The sequence below is a fragment of the Erithacus rubecula genome, assembly GCF_903797595.1.
Source record: "Erithacus rubecula genome assembly, chromosome: 34".
In the NCBI taxonomy this organism is placed as follows: Eukaryota; Metazoa; Chordata; class Aves; order Passeriformes; family Muscicapidae; genus Erithacus; species Erithacus rubecula.
The window spans coordinates 16,426-37,693 of NC_136684.1; the positions used below are offsets into that span (position 1 = coordinate 16,426).

General features: G+C 62.1%; 3 protein-coding genes across 5 annotated transcripts; 1 reads left to right on the forward strand and 2 right to left on the reverse strand.

The window, feature by feature from the left end:
* Positions 1-2,335: 2,335 nt before the first annotated feature.
* CDK20 (cyclin dependent kinase 20) lies at positions 2,336-7,169 on the reverse strand. The gene is made up of 8 exons (XM_079329730.1): positions 7,037-7,169; positions 6,750-6,863; positions 6,182-6,370; positions 5,072-5,193; positions 4,931-4,993; positions 4,275-4,398; positions 3,172-3,327; positions 2,336-2,555 (listed from the first exon to the last, which is right to left on the reverse strand). The coding sequence occupies exons 1-8, from the start codon at positions 7,109-7,111 to the stop codon at positions 2,355-2,357; spliced, it is 1,044 nt and encodes a 347-aa protein (XP_079185856.1). The 5' UTR covers positions 7,112-7,169; the 3' UTR covers positions 2,336-2,354.
* Positions 7,170-7,643: 474 nt separating this feature from the next.
* PORCN (porcupine O-acyltransferase) lies at positions 7,644-15,355 on the forward strand. Of its 2 annotated transcripts, XM_079329722.1 has the most exons (13): positions 7,644-7,896; positions 8,402-8,594; positions 9,065-9,108; positions 9,958-10,139; positions 10,571-10,701; positions 11,215-11,229; positions 12,039-12,164; positions 12,965-13,065; positions 13,294-13,370; positions 13,867-13,930; positions 14,526-14,611; positions 14,889-14,999; positions 15,091-15,355. In XM_079329722.1, the coding sequence occupies exons 1-13, from the start codon at positions 7,761-7,763 to the stop codon at positions 15,190-15,192; spliced, it is 1,368 nt and encodes a 455-aa protein (XP_079185848.1). In that variant the 5' UTR covers positions 7,644-7,760; the 3' UTR covers positions 15,193-15,355. The 2 variants fall into 2 exon arrangements, with proteins under 2 accessions (XP_079185848.1, XP_079185849.1); XM_079329723.1 differs by lacking the exon at positions 11,215-11,229.
* A 533-nt stretch (positions 15,356-15,888) lies between these two features.
* On the reverse strand, positions 15,889-21,023 carry SLC35A2 (solute carrier family 35 member A2). 2 transcript variants are annotated; one of them, XM_079329728.1, is made up of 5 exons: positions 20,890-21,023; positions 20,546-20,728; positions 19,865-20,016; positions 17,393-18,048; positions 15,889-15,981 (listed from the first exon to the last, which is right to left on the reverse strand). In XM_079329728.1, the coding sequence occupies exons 1-5, from the start codon at positions 20,948-20,950 to the stop codon at positions 15,954-15,956; spliced, it is 1,080 nt and encodes a 359-aa protein (XP_079185854.1). In that variant the 5' UTR covers positions 20,951-21,023; the 3' UTR covers positions 15,889-15,953. The 2 variants fall into 2 exon arrangements, with proteins under 2 accessions (XP_079185854.1, XP_079185855.1); XM_079329729.1 differs by lacking the exon at positions 15,889-15,981 and having other exon boundaries at positions 17,336-18,048.
* Positions 21,024-21,268: the final 245 nt, after the last annotated feature.

Below are 21,268 nucleotides of genomic sequence, written 5' to 3' on the forward strand. Positions count from 1 at the left end.
ATAAGGCCTTATCAGATTTTGGGGCCCCGGCGGTTGGTTTGGGGGGGCCGGGCAGGGCCGGGGCCCTTTATCAGCCCCGGCCAGAGAGGGGGGACGGGGGGGGCAGGGCAGGGCTGGGGCAGCACCCCAAAAATGGGGCTGGGACCCTAAAATGGGGCTGGGACCCCAAAAACGGTGGATGGAATCCCAAAAATGGGGGATGGAATCCCAAAAACAGGGCTGGAATCCCAAAAACGGGGCTGGGACCTAAAAATGGGGTTGGGACCCTAAAATGGGGCTGGGACCCCAAAAACGGTGGATGGAATCCCAAAAATGGGGGATGGAATCCCAAAAACGGGGCTGGAATCCCAAAAATGGGGCTGGGACCCCAAAAATGGGGCTGGGACCCTAAAATGGGGCTGGGACCAAAAATGGGGCAGCACGCCAAAAACGGGGATGAGACCCAAAAAATGGGGCTGGGACCCCAAAAACGGGACTGGTACCCCAAAAATGGGACTGGTACCCCAAAAATGGGGCTGGGACCCTAAAATGGGACTGGGACCCCAAAATGGGGCTGGGACCCAAAAATGGGGATTGGAACCTCAAAAATGGGGCTGGGACCCAAAAATGGGGGACAGGTACCCCAAAAATGGGGCTGGAACCCCAAAAACGGGACTGGGACCCTAAAATGGGGCTGGGACCCCAAAATGGGGCTGGGACCCAAAAATGGGGCTGGAACCCCAAAAATGGGGCAGCACCCCAAAAATGGGGCACTGACACCCCAAAATGTGGGACTGACACCCCAAAATGTGGGACAGACACCCCAAATTGGGGGATTTGAGCCCAAACTTCAGCATCTCTCAGCCCCAAATTTGAAGTTCTCAGTCAGAAATTTGCAATTTTCCCTCTGCAATGAATTTTTTTTCAGCACCAAAATGGGTTTGAAGTATAAATTTGGTATTTTTGTTAAAACACTCGGAGCACAACAAGAAAAAAAAAAAAAAACATTGTCAGCCTCAAAAATTGAGATTTCAAATAAAAATAAAAAAATATTTCCAGTGTAAAATTTGACAGCTCCAGCCCAAAATCAGGATTTTTGAAGCTCAAGTAAAAATTAGGGATTTTTGGCCTCAAATTCACATTTTTCAGAAGCAAAATGGAGATTTTGAGCCCCAACTTGAAAATTTTTAGACCTCACTGTACCAAAAAAAGCATTTTTTGAGGGAATAAAGGAGTTGGGAGCCCCAAATGTTGAAGTTTGAGGGTGAAATTCACAATTTTTAACCTAAAATTGGAGGTTTCAGGGTAAAATTTGTCATTTTCAGCCAAAGTTTTGGAGATTTTCAGCCTCAAATCCACCATTTTGGCATCAAAATGGGGATTTTTTTAGCCTTAATTTTATTTTTTTTTGGTGACAAATTGGGGAAATTCAGCCCCAAATTTGACATTTGTGGCCTCAAAAATGGAGTTTTTCAGGAAGAAACCCCAAAATTCGGGTTTTTAACCCCAAAATCAGAGAGTTTAACCTAAAATTGCTGTTTTCAGTCCCAGATTGGCAATTTCAGAGACCAAACTGAGAATTCTGATCTCAATATCAGGATCTGGATATTTTTTGGTCCAAAATTCTCATTTTTTAGCATCAAATTCAGGTTTTTTTTATTCCAAATTTGGTATTTTTACTACTGGAATTTTCAGCCTGGAAATTCTATTAACCACTCAAAAAAAATTGGATTTTTCAGCTCAAAATGACAAATTTCAACCCAAAATTTGGAATCTTCACCCAAAATTAGGAGTTTTAACCCAAAATTGAGATTTTTCAAGACAAATTTGGGGTTATCAAAATAAACCACAAAATTTTCACTGTCAAAGTGGAATTTTGCAGCCTAAAATTGGGGTTTTTTTTACCAAAACTTGGGGATTTTCACCCTGAAGCTGAAGATTTTCAGCCCCACATTTCCAAACCCCAAAAATGAGATTTTTCACCCCAAATCTGCTGCTCTCACCTGGACTTTGGGTTCAAATCCAGCAGTTCCAGCTCCAGCCTGTGCAGGTTTCATCTCTTGCTCTTTCTGGCCCCAAATTTTGATTTTTTGGGGTGAATTTTTACCATTTTTGGTGCTGGGGGGGGGATGGGGGGGGTCCAGGGTTTGGGGTTCCCCTCCCCAAATCTGGGGGGATCATCAGGGGTCCCTTAAAATGGGATGGGAGGCAGTGGGGGGGGTGGGTGTCTCCCAGTTTGGGGGGGTCAGTGGGGATCCCCCAGAGTGGGGAGGGGTCTGAGGGGCCTTGGGGGGCTTCCCAGGGCTCTCCCAAAAAGGGGAGGGGTCTCCCAGGATGGGGGGGGCAGTGGGGGTCTCTCAGGGTGGGGAGGGGTCTCAGGGTCCCCCGGGGGGGCAGTGGGGGTCTTTCAGGGGGTCTCTCCGGGGGTCTCTCAGGGTGGGGAGGGGTCTCAGAGCCCCTCGGGGGGGCAGCTCCAGCGCCGTGTCCAGGCTGAAGTCGGGGGGCTGCCGGGACCCCCCCGGGGGTGGGGGAGGGGTCAGCTCCTGGGGGCCAAAGAAGAAGGGGTGCAGCAGGGCCTGGGGAGAGGGGAGGGGTCAGGACCCCCCAAAAATGGGGGACCAGGACCCCCAAACACACCTGGGACCCTCCCCAGCCCCTCGACCCCTCCCCCCACCCAGGGCTCTCACCTGTTACCTGGGCAGGGCTGACCCAGCACCCCGGGACCCCCAAACACCCCGGAACCCCCCAAACCCCTCTGGGACCCCCAACCAGCTCTGGGACCCCAACCTCATCTGGGACCCCTCCAAACCCCCCAAATTCCCCCCAATTTACCCCTGACTTGGTGAGCCCAGGACTGTAGCAGGGCTGAGGGTGTCCAGTTCCCCCAGTTCCCCCAGTTTAACCAGTCCCAGTCCCAGTTCCCCCAGTCCCAGTTCCCCCCAGTCCCACCAGTCCCCCCAGTCCCTCAGTCCCAGTTCCCCCAGACCCCCCCACTTCCCCCATTCCCAGTTCCGCCAGTCCCATTCCCAGTTCCCCCAGTTTAACCAGTTTCCCCAGTTTAACCAGTCCCACCTGCTCAGCCCAGTACCGCAGCCGGGCCGGTACCGCAGCAGGGCTGAGGGTGCCCAGTTCCCCCAGTTTCCCCAGTTCTCCCAGTCCCATTCCCAGTTTAACCAGTTCCCCCAGTCCCACCTGCTCCGCCCGGGGCCGCAGCCGGGCCCGGTACTGCAGGAGGCTCCGCAGCAGGTCCAGCGCGGCCGGCTCAGCTCCCGGCACCAGCAGCTCCAGCGGCGGCGCCGCCCGCGGCCGGAACCGCAGCTTGGGGAAATCGGGCAGCTGGGCCAGCTCCTGGGACAGCATCAGAACGGACCAGTATGGACCGGTACGGACCGGTATGGATGAGTATGGACCGGTATGGACCAGTATAGATTGGTATGGACCAGTATGGACTGGTATGGACCAGCATGAACCAATATGGACTGGTATGGACCAGTACGGACCAGTATGGACTGGTATGGACCAGTACGAACCAATATGGACTGGTATGGACTAGTACGGACCAGTATGGACCAGTACGGACCAATATGGACTGGTATGGACCAGTATGGACCAGAACGGACCAGTATGCACCAGGAAAACACAGTACAGACCAGTACGGACCAGTACGGACCAGTATGGACCAGTACAGATTGGTACGGACCAGTATGGACCAGTACTTGCCTGTAGCCACCAGTATGACCCAGTGCTCCCAGTGCCCTCTAAGTGCCCCCAGTGCCCTCCCAGTGCTCCCAGTGCCATTCCAGTTCTCCCAGTGCCCCCAGTGCCCTCCCAGTGCTCCCAGTGCCCTCCCAGTCTCTCTCCCAGGGCTCCCAGTCCCTCTCCCAGTCCCTCTCCCAGTGCTCCCAGTCCCTCTCCCAGTGCTCCCAATGCTCCCAGTGCCCCCAGTCCCTCTCCCAGTGTTCCCAGTGCCCTCCCAGTGCTCCCAGTCCCTTTCCCAGTGCTCCCAGTGCTCCCAGTGCTCCCAGTGCCCTCCCAGTGCTCCCAGTCCCTGTCCCAGTGCTCCCAGTGCTCCCAGTCCCTGTCCCAGTGCTCCCAGTACCGGGCAGTCCCACGGGCTGGGTGTGCCCAGTGCTCCCAGTGCTCCCAGTCTCTGTCCCAGTCCCCTCCCAGTGCTCCCAGTGCTCTCAGTGCCCTCCCAGTGCTCCCAGTACCGGCCAGTCCCGCAGGCTGGGTGTGCCCAGTGCTCCCAGTCCCTCTCCCAGTCCCCTCCCAGTGCTCCCAGTCCCTCCCAGTACCGGCCAGTCCCGCGGGCTGGGTGTTCCCAGTGCTCCCAGCACACAGCAGAGCTGCTCGATGTCGTTCTCGCCCGGGAACAGCGGGGACAGAGTCAGCAGCTCCCCAAAGATACAGCCCACAGCCCTGGGACCCCAAATACAGACTGGGACCCCAAAACACAGACTGGAACCCCAAATACAGCCTGGGACCACAAAATACAAACTGGGGACCCCAAAACACAGCCTGGGGACCCCAAAAAATACAGACTGGGGACCCCAAAAAATACAGACTGGGGACCCCAAAATACAGACTAGGACCCCAAAATACAGACTGGGGACCCCAAAACACAGACTGGGGACCCCAAAAAATACAGACTGGGGGACCCCAAAACACAGCCTGGGGACCCCAAAATACAGCCCAGGGCCCTGGGGGACCCCCCAAATTCCAGGGGATCCCCAAAATCCCAGGGGGACACCCATGGACCAAAGGGAGACCCAGAATTCCAGGTTGGGGGCACGGGGTGGGGGATGAACCTACAAAACACAAAGGGGGGACCCCAAGATCAAGCAGAGCTGTGGAAAGGCTGAGTGGGGACCCCAAAACCCTGGAAAAGACCCCAAAATCCCGAGAGCCCCCCCAAAAACACAGGCAGGACCCCCCAAAACGGAGCACTCACCACAGATCCACGCCCTCGTCGTAGTGCCGGGCACCGTAGAGCAGCTCGGGGGCTCGGTACCACCTGGGAAAAGGGGGGGTCAGGGGGGCTTTTGGGGGCACCCCGACACCCTGGGGAGGGGGACACCCCAAAATCCGGTACCTGGTGGCCACCTGGTGGCTGTAGGGGCGCCCCGGGGGGGGGCCCAGCAGCCGCGCCAGCCCGAAATCTGCCAGCTTGAGGCGGCCGGCGCTGTCCAGCAGCAGGTTGGCTGGCTTGAGATCCTGCACCCCAAAACTGGTCAGCAGGGCAGGCTGGGGACCCCAGAGACCCCCAGAATGGCAACAGGGTCCTGCAGCACACACAGACTAGGGGGCCCTAACCCAGATTTTTAACCTTCTTTTTAATACATTTTTTAAATACAACTTTAAATGCGTTTTTTGAACTCATCTTCAAATGTATTATTTTAATGCATTAAAATTAAGTGAGCAAAAATTTATATTAGTTTTTGCAGCAATACATTGCTTCTTTACAATAACTCCTCAGCATTTAATATAAAACAATGAAATAAACTCTTCTCTGCTCCTCTCTTTTTCCTTTTGGAAAGGGGAGATAAAGCTTTGTCTATGATTATGCGTACAAATGGTATTTTGGTTGTTTCCATTCAGTGATTGAATAAATAAAAAAATCAAATAGTTAAATATTTGAGAATGTTTTTTTTTTTAAATCTGCCTGTTCACACTTTCATTTGAACTGAGTGCCCCAAAGTTTTGGGGTTTTTTCTCTCAAATAAATGCTTGTGATTTACATTAAAGTGTTGTAATTGCTTGAACAACTTGATAGCTTTCCATCCAAATGTCCTGACACAGAAATAACTGTTAACACAATTTAAAATCAAAAAATACTTTAAATTTGCTTTAAGAACACAGTGCCTGGGGGTTTTGGGGTGCCCCCAGCAGCATGTGTCCCCCCCCCCCAGATATTGGGGTCCCTTTCAGGTCTGGGTTCCCACCCTGCAGCTGACACATTCCCTCCCCCCTCCATTCTGGGGTTCCCAACTGCTTGGGTGCCCCCCCACCCGAGTTTTGGGGTGCTCACGTGATGTGGGAGGTGCTGCTGGGGCCTCCTCCCAATTTCAGGGCTCCCCCTTATTTTTGGAGTCGCTCCTTATTTTGGGGTGCCTCACCTACTGCAGCAGGCAGTGCTGGTGCCCCCATTCCCAATACCCCCCCCCCATATTTTGGGATCCCTTTTCCCATATTTTGCGCTCACCCTGTGCAGCAGGCGGTGCCGGTGCACGTGGCCCAGCCCCCGCAGGGTCATGGCGAGCAGGGCCCGCACTCGGGCTGGGGGCAGCGGGGCGGGGGCCGCGCGCAGGAGCCCCCCCAGGTCCCCCACCAGCAGCTCCAGAGCCAAAACCACGGCGGGACCCTGGGCAAAGGCGGCGCGGAGCCGGATCACCTGTGAGGACAGCGATGGGGACAGTGACACCTGCGGGGGCAGTGAGGACAGCAATGGGGACAGTGACACCTGCTGGGACAGCGTGGGGACAGTGACACCTGAGGGGGCAGTGAGGACAGCAATGGGGACAGTGACACCTGCAGGGACAGCGAAGACAGCAATGGGGACAGTGACACCTGCGGGGACAGCGTGGGGACAGCGTGGGGACAGTGACACCTGAGGGGGCAGCGAGGACAGCAGTGGGGACAGTGACACCTGCGGGGGGACAGCGGGGGCTGGGGGATCCTGGAGCTGGGAGGAAAGGTGGTTTGGGGGCGTTATCCCGGGATTTTGGGGGGCAGCAGGGACTGAGGGGGGCCCAGGGTTTGGGGTCACTCACATGGGGGTGCGCTTCGATCTCCCGCAGGGCTTTGATCTCCCGCAGGGTCTGGGGGGGCAGCCCGTCCTCGGGGCGCCGCAGCGGCACCTTCTTGAGCGCCACCAGCTCCCCGGTCTGGGGAACACGGGGGACACGGGGGGCTCAGGGGGACACGGGAGACACGGGGCCCAGAGCAGCTTCCCCGGCCCCACAGCCGCTCCCCCCCGCCCCACAGCCCCGGCCCCACAGCCCCTTCCCCGACCCCAGAGCCGTTCCCCCCGCCCCACAGCCGCTCCCACCGGTCCCACCTCCCGGTGTTTGGCCTTGAACACGACGCCGTGCGCGCCCTCCCCGATGCGGCCCAGCACGATGTACTGGTCCATGCTGGTGGAACTGGGCGGGCGCGGGGCATTGTGGGGCGGGGTCGGACCTCCACAGACCCACAATGCACAGCGCGGCGCGCGCGGCATCTGGTTGCCATGGCGATAGGCACCGCCCTTGACAACCAGCCATAGCAACGGCTAATCGTGCCCCGCTCTACGCATTAGGCCCCGCCCCCAGCAACGCAAATCCCGGTAACAGGCCAAGCCCCTAGCAACCGCCCGCTACTTCCTAACAACAAACCCCGCCCCTAACAACCAGACCACGCCCTCAGCAACACGACCTGTCCCTAGCAACACGGTCCAGTTCCCCGGCAACTGGACCCCGCCCATAGAAACAGAGCACCGCCCTTGGCAACCAGGCCCCGCCCCCCCGGCATCCCCCGCTCCCCGGCAACCGAGCCCCGCCCCTAGCAACTGCCGCCCCGTCGCGCGCCGCCATTTGGCCGCGCCGCGCTCCGATTGGTCAGCGCGGCAGCGCGGGGAGGTACGGCGGGCGCTGATTGGTGCTCGCGGGCGTCCCGCCCCTTTCCCCTCAGGCGGGCGGGCGGCGGCGCCGGGCGAGGCGCGGGCGAGGGGATTCGGGGGGTTTTGGGGGCGTTTGGGGTTTTTTGGGGGGTCCCGAAACGCAGCGAGCCCCGCTCGGGTCGGGATGGCGGCCTTACCTCCGCGGGAGTTCGCGGCGCAGGTGCTGCCCGGCTGTGTGGTGCCCACGGCGCGCCAGGGCCTGGCCCAGCTCTGGCCGCTGCTGCTGCTCTGCCTCGGGGCGCGGCTGCTGCACCGGCTGCGTGAGTGGGGCCGGGGAGGGGGGCCGGGGGTTTGGGGGGGCCCGGAGTGTGGGGGGACACCCAAGGGGCTGATGGGACTCTGGGGAGGGCCGGAGGGTTGGGGGGTCCCGGCTGCTGCCGGGGCTCCGTGAGTGGCCGGGAGTCCGGGAGGGGTTCGAAGAGTGGGGGAAGCGGGTCCCGGGGCTTTGGGGGCTCGGGGGTGTCTGGGTGTTTTGGAGTCTGGGGGCGGCTGAGGGGAGCCGAGGGGTCGGGAAGAGCTGGGGGGTCTGGGTGGCTCCGGAGTCTGGAGGGGCTCGGAGGAGCTCGGGAGAGTGGGGGACCCGGGGAGGATGCGGGGCTCTGGGGAGGGGTCCCGTAGGGTTTTTGGGGTTGCGGGGCTCTGGGGAGGGGTCCCGCAGGGTTTTTGGGGCTCTGGGGAGGAGTCCCGTAGGGTTTTTGGGGTTGCGGGGCTCTGGGGAGGGGTCCCGCAGGGTTTCTGGGGCTCCCCTGACGCCCTGTGGCACAGCCCTGCCGCGAGGGGGGAAGCACGCGGGGGCGGCGGCCGGGGGGCTCCTGGCCCTGCACCATTTCTTCGGGGCCCAGGCGCTGTGGGTGGCTCTGCTGAGCGGGCTCTGCGTCCTCACCCTGCTGCTGAGCCGCGCCCGCGCCCAGAGAGGGCTCTGCCTCGCCCTGGCTGCTCTCAGCTACCTGCTCATGGGGTACGGGGCGCTGGGCAGGACTGGGGCCACTGGGAGCCGCTGGGAGGGGGTTTAGGGGTGCTGGGAGGGGGATTTGAGGCACTGGGAGGGCACTGGGAGGGGGTTTGGGGGTGCTGGGAGGGGATTTGGGGGCACTGGGAGGGGGTTGGGGGTTCTGGGAGGGGTTTGGGTGTTGCTGGGAGGGGGATTGGGGCACTGGGAGGGGATTTGGGGCACTGGGAGACACTGGGGAGGGGTTTGGGGGCACTGGGAGGGGATTTGGGGCACTGGGAGGGGGTTTGGGGCACTGGGAGGGACTGAGGAGGGGATTGGGGGTACTGGAAGAGGAACTGGCAGAAGTTGGGAAGAACTGGGAGTAACTGGGAAGGATTGAGAGCGTTGAGTGGGAGGAGCACTGGGATGAACTGGGGCATTGGGAGGAACTGAGGAGTTGATTGCACTGAACTGGGAGTGACTGGGAGCCCCCCCAGGGAGCTGCACATGGTGGACACAGTCACCTGGCACAAGATGCGAGGTGAGACACCCACCCCCCCCCCTCCCCCTGCACCCCACAGACCCCATTCCCCTTCCCCCCACGCTTTGGGCATCCCTCCAGTTTTGGGGTCCCTCGGTGGGACCGATGGTGGTGGCCCTGACTGTGACACCTCCCTCCCTTTCCCTTCAGGACACCCCCAAGTTCCCCCCCACCATTGAGCCCCCAGACCCCTGGGGACTCCCCACATTTTAGGGCCCCCCAATTTGGGGTCCCCATGGATTTTGGGGGAGCACAGATGGTTGTGGCCTTGAAGGTGTCTCCCCCTGAGCCCCCAGACCCAGGGCAATCTGGGACTCCCCATTTTGGCTGCTGGCTGATTTTGGGGTGCTGGTTCATTCTGGGGTCCCAGGGGCACAGATGGGGGTGGTACCCCCGTTTTGGGGTGCTGACTTTGGGGTGCTGTCTGATTTTGGGGCTCACTCTGCCTTCCCAGGGGCTCAGATGAGGGTGGTACCCCCATTTTGGAGCTCTGTCTGATTTTGGGGCTCACTCTGCCCTCCAGGGGTGCAGATGAGGGTGGTACCCCCATTTTGGGGCGCTCTGATTTTGGGGCTCACTCTGCCCTCCAGGGGCACAGATGGTGGTGTGACCCCCCCATTTTGGGTTCTCATGGATTTTGGGGCTCCCAGGGGCGCAGATGGTGGTGGTACCCCCATTTTGGGGTGCTCTGATTTTGGGGCTCACTCTGCCCTCCAGGGGTGCAGATGGTGGTGGTACCCCCAATTTGGGGCGCTCTGATGTTGGGGCTCACTCTGCCCTCCAGGGGTGCAGATGGTGGTGGTACCCCCAATTTGGGGCTCTAATTCTGGGGTTCACTCCGGGCTCCAGGGGCACAGATGGTGGTGGCCATGAAGGCCGTGTCGCTGGGCTTTGACCTGGACCGCGGCCCCGCGGGTGCCGAGCCCAGCCCCGCCCAGGTGCTGGGTTACCTGTGCTCACCTGGCTCCGTGGTGTTCGGGCCCTGGGAGCCCTTCAGCGCCTACCTGCGGGCAGTGGAGGGCCCGCCCCTGGTACCGGGGACACGGGGAGGGGACACGGGGGAGGGGACACGGGGACATGGGGAGGGGACACGGTGGGGGAAATGGGGGGTGAGCAGGGATGAGGGGAGGTGCAGTGGGGAGCTGGATTTTGGGTGGGGGGTGTCTGTGTCTGGGGATGTCTTGGGGGATGTTGGGGTTTGGAGGGGGGCGTTTGGAGGTGTCTGTGGGGGGGTCAAGGTGTATGTGGGGGTTCAGGGGTGTCTGTGGGGGTTCAGGGGTGTCTGTGGGTCAGGCTGTCTGTGGGGGTTCAGGCTGTCTGTGGGTCAGGCTGTCTGTGGGTCAGGGTGTCTGTGGGGGTTCAGGCTGTCTGTGGGTCAGGCTGTCTGTCTGTGGGTCAGGCTGTCTGTGGGTCAGGCTATCTGTCCCTGACTGGCTCCCTGGCCTGTCCGTATCCCTTGCAGAGCCTGGCCTGGCTGAGGAAGGCCCTGAGCAGCCTGGCTCTGGCCCTGCTGTGTTTGCTGGTCAGCACCTGCCTGGCCCCGTTCCTGTTCTCCAGCCTGCTGCCGCTCTACGGGGCGCGGGCGCTGCGCAGGTGGGGCCTGAGTGACCTAATCCACCCCAAATCCACCCCAAATCCACCCCAAACACACCCCAAACACACCCCAAACACACCTCAAACACACCCCAAAAACACCTAAATACACCCCAAATACACCCAAATCACCCAAAATGCACACCAAATCCACCTAAATCCACCCCAAATCCTCATAAATACACCCCAAAGACACCCCAAAGACACCCCAAACACACCCAAACGCACCCAAATGCACCCAAACACATCCCAAATCCACCCAAATCCACCCCAAATCCACCCCAAACCCACCCCAAATCCCCCCCTAGAACACAAAACCCTTCTTAGAATTCCAAACACTCTGAGAATCCCAAACCCTTCCCTGGGACCCCAAACTCTCCCCAGAACCCCAAACCCTTCCCTGGGACCCCAAACCCCTCCCTGGGACCCCAAACCCTCCCTGGGACCCCCAAAATCCTCCAGGGATGCCCCCAATCCCCCACTGACATCTCTGTTCCCCCCGGTGCTGCCCAGGAGCGTCTTTGCCAGGTGAGGGGGGGATTTGGGGGGGGTCAGGAGGGGTTGGGGGGGGCAAAAGGGGTGGGGGGAGGTCAGGAGGCGTTTGGGGGGGTCAGGAGGGATTGGGGGGGGTCAGGAGGGGATTGGGGGGGGGTCAGGAGGGGTTTCAGGGGGGCAGGAGGGATTTTGGGGGGGCAGGAGACGTTTAGCGAGGGGGGTCAGGAGGGGTTTGGGGGGAGCAGGAGAGGTGGAGGGGGGGGGGCAGGAGGGGTTTGGGGGGCAGGAGAGGATTTGGGGGGTCCCTGGGGGGAGGGGGGACATTGAGGGGATGTGAGATGGGGGGTGGCACCTTATTGTGTGTCCCCCCCCAAATCCCCTCTGTCACCCCCAAACCCCCCCACGTCCCCCCAAAATCCTCCCAAACCTTCCATTTCCCCCACAACCCCCCAATATCTGCCCCAAATCTCCCCACGACACCCCCAAAATCCTCCTAAATCCCACATTTCCCTCCAAACCCCTATGTCCTCCAAAACTCCCCCACTTCCCCCCCAAATCCCCCCAAACTCCCCCATTTTCCCCCAAACCTCTCATGTGCCCCCAAATCCCCCTAAACCCTGAAATCCCCCAAACCCCCCCAAATCCCCCCCAAACCCTGATCTCCCCCACACCCTAAATCCCCCCCAAACCCTGATCTCCCCCATTCCCCCAACCCCCCCAAACCCCGATCTCCCCCATTCCCCCAACCCGCCCAAATCCCGATCTCCCCTATTTCCCCCAACCCCCCCAACCCCCGATCTCCCCATCCCCCCGTTCCCCGTCCCGGTCCTCCCGGCTGCTAGGTGGCTCCGTGCCTACGAGAGCGCGCTCTCCTTCCACTTCAGCAATTACTTTGTGGCCTTCCTGTCCGAGGCCACGGCCACGCTGGCAGGCTCCGGCACGTCCCTGCAGCACGACCACCTGCACTGGTGAGGGGACAGGGACACTGCGGGGACACGGACCTGTGTGACACCTGTGACACTAATCACATCCGCAGTGACACTGATCATACCCACAGTAACACTGATCACACCCGCAGTGACAATGACCCGTGTGTGACACCTATGTGTGACACCTGTGTGACACTGATTACATCCGCAGTGACACTGATCACACGCACAGTGACACTGACCTGTGTGTGACACCTGTGTGACACTGATCACACCTACAGTGACACTGACCTGTGTGTGACACTGACCTGTGTGTGACACCTGTGTGACACTGATCACACCCACAGTGACCCTGACCTGTGTGTGACACTGACCTGTGTGTGACACCTGTGTGACACTGGTCACACCCACAGTGACACTGACCTGTGTGTGACACTGACCTGTGTGTGACACCTGTGGGACACTGATCACACCCAGTGACACTGACCTGTGTGTGACACTGACCCGTGTGTGACACCTGTGGGACACTGATCACACCCAGTGACACTGACCTGTGTGTGACACTGACCCCAGTGTGACACCTGTGGGACACTGATCACACTCGCAGTGACACTGACCGTGGGTGACACCTGTGTGTGACACTGATCCCTGTGTGACACCTGTGACACTGATCACACCCACAGTGACACTGACCCGTGTGTGACACCTGTGACACTGATCACACAGTGACACTGCCCTGTGTGACCCTGTCCCTGTGACCCCCTGTGACACTGTGCTGTGTGACACTGTGTGTGACACTGTGCTGTGTCACACTGTGCTGTGTCACACTGTCCCCACAGGGACCTGGCTGTGTCCCGGCCCCTGCGAGTGGAGCTGCCGCGCTCCATGGCCGAGGTGGTGACAAACTGGAACCTGCCCATGTCCCGCTGGCTGCACACCTGTGAGCACTGGGACCCACTGGGGACACTTGCAGGGGCACTGGGGGACACTGGGAGGGACTGGGGGACATTGGGAGGGACTCGGGGAGGGAATGGGGGACACTGGGAGGGACTGGGGGCCACTGGGAGGGGCTCGTGGGGGCCAATGGCCCACCCTGGTGTCACTGGTGTCACCAGTGTGTCCCTGGTGTCACCCTGTGTCCCTGGTGTCACCGGTGTGTCCCTGGCAGACGTGTTCCAGACCGCCCGGCGCTTGGGCACCTTCGCAGCCGTGCTGGGCACCTACGCAGCCAGCGCCCTGCTGCACGTGAGGGACCCCAAAAACAGCCCCTAAAGCACCCCAAAAACCACCCTGGGAACCCCCAAATATCCCCAACTCCCTGCTGCATGTGAGGGACCCCAAACCTCCCCCCCCAAAGCACACCAAAAACCACCCTGGAAATCCCCAAATATCCCCAACCCCCCCAGTGCCCTGCTGCACGTGAGGGACCCCAAAAACAACCCCCTAAATCACCCCAAAAATAACCCCCTAAAGTACCCCAACCCTCAATCCAGTGTCCCCTTGCACATGAGGCCCTCAGGACCCCCAACCCCCCTGACCCTCCCCCATTTCCCCCTGAGGACCCAAAAACTCCCCCTGGGATTTCTTGAATCCCCATCTAGGAACCCCAAAAACTCTGTGACACCCCAGCCCCTGCTGGGCTCCCCCAAATCCCCCAGACCCCTCCCAGTCCAGCAGGGGGCTCCCCCAGACCCCCCCCAGTCCAGGGGGGGACTCCCCCAAATCCCCACTGTCCCCCCAGGGCCTCAGTTTCCACCTGGCTGCTGTCCTGCTGTCCCTGGGCCTCATCACCTACACTGAGCATGGTCGGTGCTGGCCCTTTAAGGGGTGGGGCCAGGGAGGGGTGTGGCCAAATGGGGTCATTGAGGTGGGAGGGGCTTAAGGCATGGGGCCACAAAGTGGGGGGAGATGTAAAGGTGGGCGTGGCCTAAAGGTGTGGGTGGGTCTGGATGTGGGTGGGGTCTCTGCTGTGATTGACATAAAAGTGTAGGTGGAGCCTAAGTGGAGCAGGTGAGGCTACGGGTAGAGGCGGGGCCTGTAGATGTGGACGGGGTCTGAAGCACTGTGGGTGTGGCTGCAGTGGTGGGCGGGGCTGTGATTGATGTGGGTGTGGTTTCAGCGGTGGGCGGGGCTGTGATTGATGTGGGTGTGGTTTCAGCGGTGGGCGGGGCTGTGATTGGTGTGGGTGTGGTTTTGGCAGTGGGCAGGGCTGTGATTGGTGTGGGGGTGGTTTCAGCAGTGGGCGGGGCTGTGATTGGTGTGGGTGTGGTTTTGGCAGTGGGTGGGGCTGTGATTGGTGTGGGTGTGGTTTCGGCAGTGGGCGGGGCTGTGATTGGTGTGGGTGTGGTTTCAGCGGTGGGGGGCTATGGGGGCGTTGCCCGCACTGACCCCTCCCCCCAGCCCTCAGGCAGCGTTTGGCCGCCATCTTTGATGCCTGTGTCCTGTCCAAGCGCTGCCCCCCTCACTGCAGCCACCGCCACAAGAACGTGAGATGGGGGCTCTGGGGGGGTCCCTGAGCTTTGGGGGGCCCTGTGGAGTGTGGGGGGGCTTATATGGGTCGGGGGTCCCTGGGTGGGGGAGTTTGGGGGTCCGTGGGGAGGACAGAAGGTCTGGGAGGTCTGAGGGGATTTGGGGGAGGGCTGGGGTTGCCTGCAGGCACGGCAGGGGGTCCTGCAGGTGTTGTGGGGGGGTGGATTTGGGGGGTCTCTGGAAGGGTCTGGGGTCCCTACAATGAACACGGAGGGATTTGGGGGGTCCCTGCAGACGCTGTGGGTGCGGGCTCTGAACGGAGCCCTGGGCGCCCTGGCCCTGTTCCACCTCTCCTACCTGGGCGCCCTGTTCGACGTGGAGGCCGAGGACACCGTGGAGGAGCAGGTGAGACCCCCGAGCCCCCCCCAGACCCTCCCCAAAGTTTTGGGGTCGCCCGCGGTGTTGGGAGCGCCCCGACGCCATCTTGTCCCCTCAGGGCTACGGGATGGCCTACACGGTGCGCAAGTGGTCAGAGCTGAACTGGGCCAGTCACTGGGTGACGCTGGGCTGCTGGGTGCTGGCCCGGCTGCTGCGCTGAGGCTCCGGGAGGGCACTGGGAGCACTGGGAGGAACCGGGAGAAGCGGGCGGCAGAGAGAACGCGGCCGCTCCCTCATCCCAACTTCCGCTTCTCGCTGCTTCCCGCCCTTTCCCGGGCGGAAGTGCCGCGCGACCGCTCTGGGACCAATAAAGCGTCGCCTCGAGGGTTCCTGTCAATCATCGCCGGGCGGCCAATCGGAGCGAGAGGGGCGGTGCATGAGCGGGGGTGGCAGCGGGCAGCGCGCGGAGCCAACGCTTGGACCAAAATCGTCTTAATTGACACCAAAACCGCGCGGGGGGGGTATATGGGCCCTATAGGGACGGGGGGGGGGAAGGGTCCCTATAGCCCCCAAGGGGGTGGGGGAGGGGCCATATGGCCGCTATAGGGACCGGGAGTGTTCCTATAGGGACGGGCGGGGGAGGGCTCCATATGGCTGCTATAGGGACCGGTAGTGTCCATATGGCCCCTATAGGGACTGGGAGTGTCCATATGGCCCCTATAGGGATGGAGGGAGGGCTCCATATGGCCCCTATAGGAACCGGGAGTGTCCATATGGCCCCTATAGGGACAGGGGGTGAGGGCTCCATATGGCCCCTATAGGGACCGGGAGTGTCTGTATGGCCCCTATAGGGACTGAGGGTTCCATAGGGTCCCTCCGGACCCGGGGGGGCACAAGGGCTCTATAGGGGCTGCACGGGGAGGAGCCGGGTCCATATGGATCCTTTAGGGCCCCGCAGGGCCCGGGGGTTGCTCGGTGCCGTCAGGTGCCCTTGTCCTTGTTGGGAGACCTGCAAGAGAGAGAGACCCCGGGCTGAGGGGGGGTCCCTATGGATCCTGTATGGCCCGGGCTGAGATGGGGTCCCTATGGATCCTGTATGGCCCGGGGGGGTCCCTATGGATCCTGTATGGCCCGGGCTGAGATGGGGTCCCTATGGATCCTGTATAGCCCGGGGGGGTCCTTATGGATCCTATATGGCCCGGGTTGAGATGGGGTCCCTATGGATCCTGTATGGACCGGGCTGAGGGGGGGTCCCTATGGATCCTGTATGGCCTGGGCTGATGGGGGGTCCCTATGGAGCCTGTATGGCCCGGGCTGAGGCGGGGTCCCTATGGAGCCTGTATGGGCCGGGGGGAAGGGGGGGGCCCTATGGATCCCGGGGGTCCCTATGGCTTCCCCTGCCCCTCCCCCCGTGTTAGTGTGTTAGTGCCCCTCCCCCAGCACGCGCCGTTAACCAAATCTGCTTTTATTAGCCCCAAACCTCGTTAAAAATGCGCCCGGACCCTCCCCCCTATAAAATCTGTACATCCGGCCCCTCCCCCACCGGCTGGGGGGGGGGCGAGGGGGGGAGGGGAACCCACAGAGGGGCCAGGGGTCCCAATGAGCCCCTCATTAACCCAGAGTTCCCTCATTAACCCCGCTGAGCTCATTAACTTCATTAATCTCCACCTTGGGGTCCCCCAGCACCCAACGAGCCTTAATGAGCCCCCACCAATTAATGAGTATTAATAAGCTTCCCATCCTCTAACGAGCCCATCAGGTCCCTCCTCACCCCACAGCCCCAGGAGGTTCATCAGCCCCTAATGAGCCTTAATGAGTCCCCCATGACCTAATGAACTTCTCCAGGTCCCTAATAAGCCTTAATGAGCCCCCCATGACCTAACGAACCTCTCCAGGTCCCTAATGAGCCTTAAAGAGTCCCCACCACCTGCAGAGGGCCAAGATGGGGTCCCCTCACCTGCTGACCCCTCCCAGCTCCTCCAACACCTTAATGAGCCTTAATAAGTGCTAATGAGACCCTGAACCTGCTGAGCATACAGTTCTTCCACCTTAATGAGCACTAATGAGACCCTGCCACCTGCTGGCCCTGAACCTGCTGACCCCACAGCTGCTGACCCTGAACCTGCTGGCCCCACAGCTGGGTCCCTGTACCTGCTGACCCCACACCTGCTGGCCCCACAGCTGGGATCCTACACCTGCTGGCTCCATACCTGCTGACCCTGAACCTGCTGAGCCCACAGATGGATCCCTGTACCTGCTGGCCCCACAGCTGCTGACCTCACAGCTGGGTTCCTACACCTGCTGGCCCCACAGCTGCTGACCCCACAGCTGGGTCCCCTCCCCCGCTCACGGCCCCCCCATCCCCTCCCCCTCCCCGCCGAGCCCCGGGCCGTCCCCCCTCGCCCTAGGGCCCCACTGACTTGCCGCCATCCTGGCCACGGGCGGCGGCGCCGCGGGGCCGCCCGTAGAGCACCACGGCCGCCAGCACCATGGCGGTGCCGGCCAGGAAGGGCGCACGCGGCCGGAACCCGAACAGGTGCGCGGAGGCGGCCGTGGAGGCCAGGATGGACAGCGCCGTGGCGAAGCCCTTGAGGATGTTGTCAGCGTAACGAACCACCACGGCCACCAGCAGCCCCCCGGCCGCCTGGTTGACCACCACAGCCCAGACGGCGCCGTTGTAGCCGTAGAAGAAGCCGAGCGCGGCCACGGCCGGGCCCTCGGCGGCCAGCATGGCGCCCAGCCCCACGGCCGTGCCCACGGCGCCCAGCTGCACGTTGCGCAGCCAGATGGAGCCGCCCGAGCGCTTCAGCAGCCGCTCGAAGTAAACGCCGGCGAAGCCCGAGGACAGGCAGGAGGCGGCCACGGCCGCCAGCCCCACGGCGTAGCTCTGCGCTGGCCCCTCGGGCCCCGGCGACGGCGACAGCGCCGCGGGCGCCGCCCGAGCCTGCTCCGCCTGCACCAGCGCCACGCCCGCGAACAGCAGCGCCAGCGACAGCCACTGCAGCCGCGACAGCGCCGTGCCCAGCAGCAGCACCGAGAACAGCGCCGTGGTCAGGATCTTCAGCTGGTACGTCACCTGCGGGACAGCGGGGACAGCGGGACACCGTCACACGGGGACAGCGGGGACACGATCACACGGGGACAGGGACAGTAGGGACAGCAGGGACAGGGTCACACAGGGACAGCGGGGACACGGGAACAGGGGGACAGTGGGGACAGGGTCACCTGCTGGACAGCGGGACACAGTCACAGGGGGACAGCGGGACACGGTCACACGGGGACAGCAGGTACAGGGTCACACAGGGACAGCGGGGACACGGGAACAGGGGGACAGCGGGGACACAGTCACAGGGGGACAGTGGGGACAGGGTCATAGGGGAGATGGGGACAGTGGGGACATGGTCACCTGCGGGAACAGCGGGATGCGGTCACACGGGGACAGCGGGGACACAGTCACACGGGGACAGCGTCACAGGGGGACAGCAGGGACATGGTCACAGGGGGACAGTGGGGACATGGTCACAGTGGGACAGGGACAGTGGGGACAGCGGGGACACGGTCACAGGGAGACAGGGACAGCTAGGGACAGTGGGGACACAGTCACAGGAGGACAGCGGGGACAGCAGGGACAGGGTCACCTGCGGGACAGCAGGGACACGGTCACATGGGGACAGGGGGGACAGCAGGGACAAGGTCACAGGAGGATGGGGACAACAGGGACAGGGTCACCTGCAGGACAGTGGGGACAGCAGGACACGGTCACAGGGGGATGTGGGGACAGGGTCACACGGGGACAGGGTCACACGGGGACAGTGGGGACACGGTCACAGAGGGACAGGGGGGATAGTGGGGAACAGCGGGGACACAGTCACATGGGGACAGCGGGGACAGGGTCACCTGCGGGACAGCGGGACACGGTCACAGGGGGACAGGGTCACACGGGGACAGGGGGGACACGGGAACAGCGGGACATGGTCACAGGGGGACAGTGGGGACAGGGTCACACGGGGACAGGGACAGTGGGGACAGCAGGACACAGTCACACGGGGACAGCGGGGACACAGTCACAGGGGGACAGCAGGGACAGCGAGGACACAGTCACAGGGGGACAACGGGGACAGGGAGAGCCAGGACAGGGCCCTGGACACCATCACAGGAGCATGAGCACAGGGACACCGTGACTGTCACAGGGACACGGTGACTGCCACAGGGACACCGTGACTGTCACAGGGACACCGTGACTGTCACAGGGACACCGTGACTGTCACAGGGACACCATGACTGTCACAGGGATATGAGCACAAGGACACCGTGACTGTCACAGAGACACCATGTCTGTCACAGGGACACGGGCACAGGGACACCGTGACTGTCACAGGGACACCGTGACTGTCACAGGTACATGGGCACAGGGACACCGTGACTATCACAGGGACACAGGTACAGGGACACCGTGACTCTCACAGGGACATGGGCACAGGGACACTGTGACTGTCACAGGGACATAGGTACAGGGACACCGTGACTGCCACAGGGACACCATGATTGTCACAGGGACATGGGCACAGGGACACCGTGACTGTCACAGGGACACGGGCACAGGGACACTGTGACTGCCACAGGGACACTGTGACTGCCACAGGGACATGGGCACAGGGACACCGTGACTGTCACAGGGACACCGTGATTGTCACAGGGACACCATGACTGTCACAGAGACATAAGCACAGGGACACCGTGATTGTCACACGGACATGGGCATAGGGTCACTGTGACTGCCACAGGGACACCGTGACTGTCACAGGGACATGAGCACAGGGACACCGTGACTGTCACAGGGACACCCCCACAGTCTCCGAGGTCACCTCACCCCCCGTGTCCCCGTGTCCCACCTGGAAGGTGGCTGCAGGCAGGTTGGAGATGGCCACGTACTGCAGGTTGTTCTGCAGGGTGTAGATGAGGGAGGGGACAGCCAGGCGCAGAGTGTCCCCAAACTGTCCCACCACGGCCTCGTGCAGCGTCACCGCCGTCTGCCGGACACTGCCTGAGGGACAGGGGACAGGGACACTGCCTGAGGGACAGGGACACTGCCTGAGGGACAGGGGACAGGGACACTGCCTGAGGGACAGGACACTGCCTGACGGACAGGGGACAGGGACACTGCCTGTGGGACAGGGCTCAGGGACAGGAGACACCACCCGGACTGTCCTATGTCCCTTCGTGTCCCCAGCATGAGACCCTCACGTCCTGTCATGTCCCCACCTCTCTGCCAAGGACCCCTCGGTGTCCCCATCCCCCCTCCCCCTTCACACCTCAGAGCAGGAGAAGCACCAGGTGTGTCCCTGTCCCCCCCGTGCCCCCCCCGTCCCCATGTCCCCCCCGTCCCCCTGTCCCCGTACCGCGGTGCTGGATGAGCAGCAGCAGCAGCAGGCACAGCCCGTGTCTCCCCCCGTCCCCCCGTGTCCCGTGTCCCATACCCCGGTGCTGGATCAGCAGCAGCAGCAGCAGGCACAGCCCGTGTCTCCCCGTGTCCCCCTGTCCCCCCGTGTCCCGTGTCCCTCCGTGTCCCGTACCCCGGTGCTGGATCAGCAGCAGCAGCAGGCAGGCGCTGCCCTTCATGGCCTCGGCCATCACCACGGCCGTGGTGGGCAGGAAGCGCTCCCCGGGCAGGGTCCGCACGTAGCGGATGCTGAGCACGAGGGACGCGTTCTGCAGCACCAGCACGCCCAGGCTGGCGTACTTCACCCGCCGCGACACTGCGGGGACACCGCGAGTCACGGGGGGGGACGTGGCCCGAGCCCCGCGAGCCCCGCCGGGACCCCGGCCCGGGCAGCTCCCCCCGCGCGGCAGGACCCCGTCACTTCCCGCGGACCCCGCACGGCTCCGCCCGGCCCCTCCCCGCCCGTGCCGCCCTCACCCGTCGCGGGCCCCGCGGTGTCGCCGGAGCCGCCGCCGTCCGCCGTCCCCGGGGCCGCCATGGTGGCACCTGCTCAGCACTTCCGCTTCCGGCCACGACGCGGCCCCGCCCAGCGTAGGGAGAGGCTCCGCCTCGGTTCGTTCCAGCCAATCACCGCGCGCATTTCCGCGGGGCGCTCCGCCCCCTCGGTCAGGCCGACCAATAAGTGCTCGCCTCGCGCCGTTCCCGCCTCTCTTTCCCGTAAGCCACGCCCTGTTCGCGCTCAGGCCAATCGCCGCTCTCCTCACCTGTCACACCTCCTCAGGCCCCGCCCAGCACTCGCCCCACCCCCTCCCCGTGGAACCCACCAATCCCCGCCAGCCTTCCTCAGGCTCTGTCC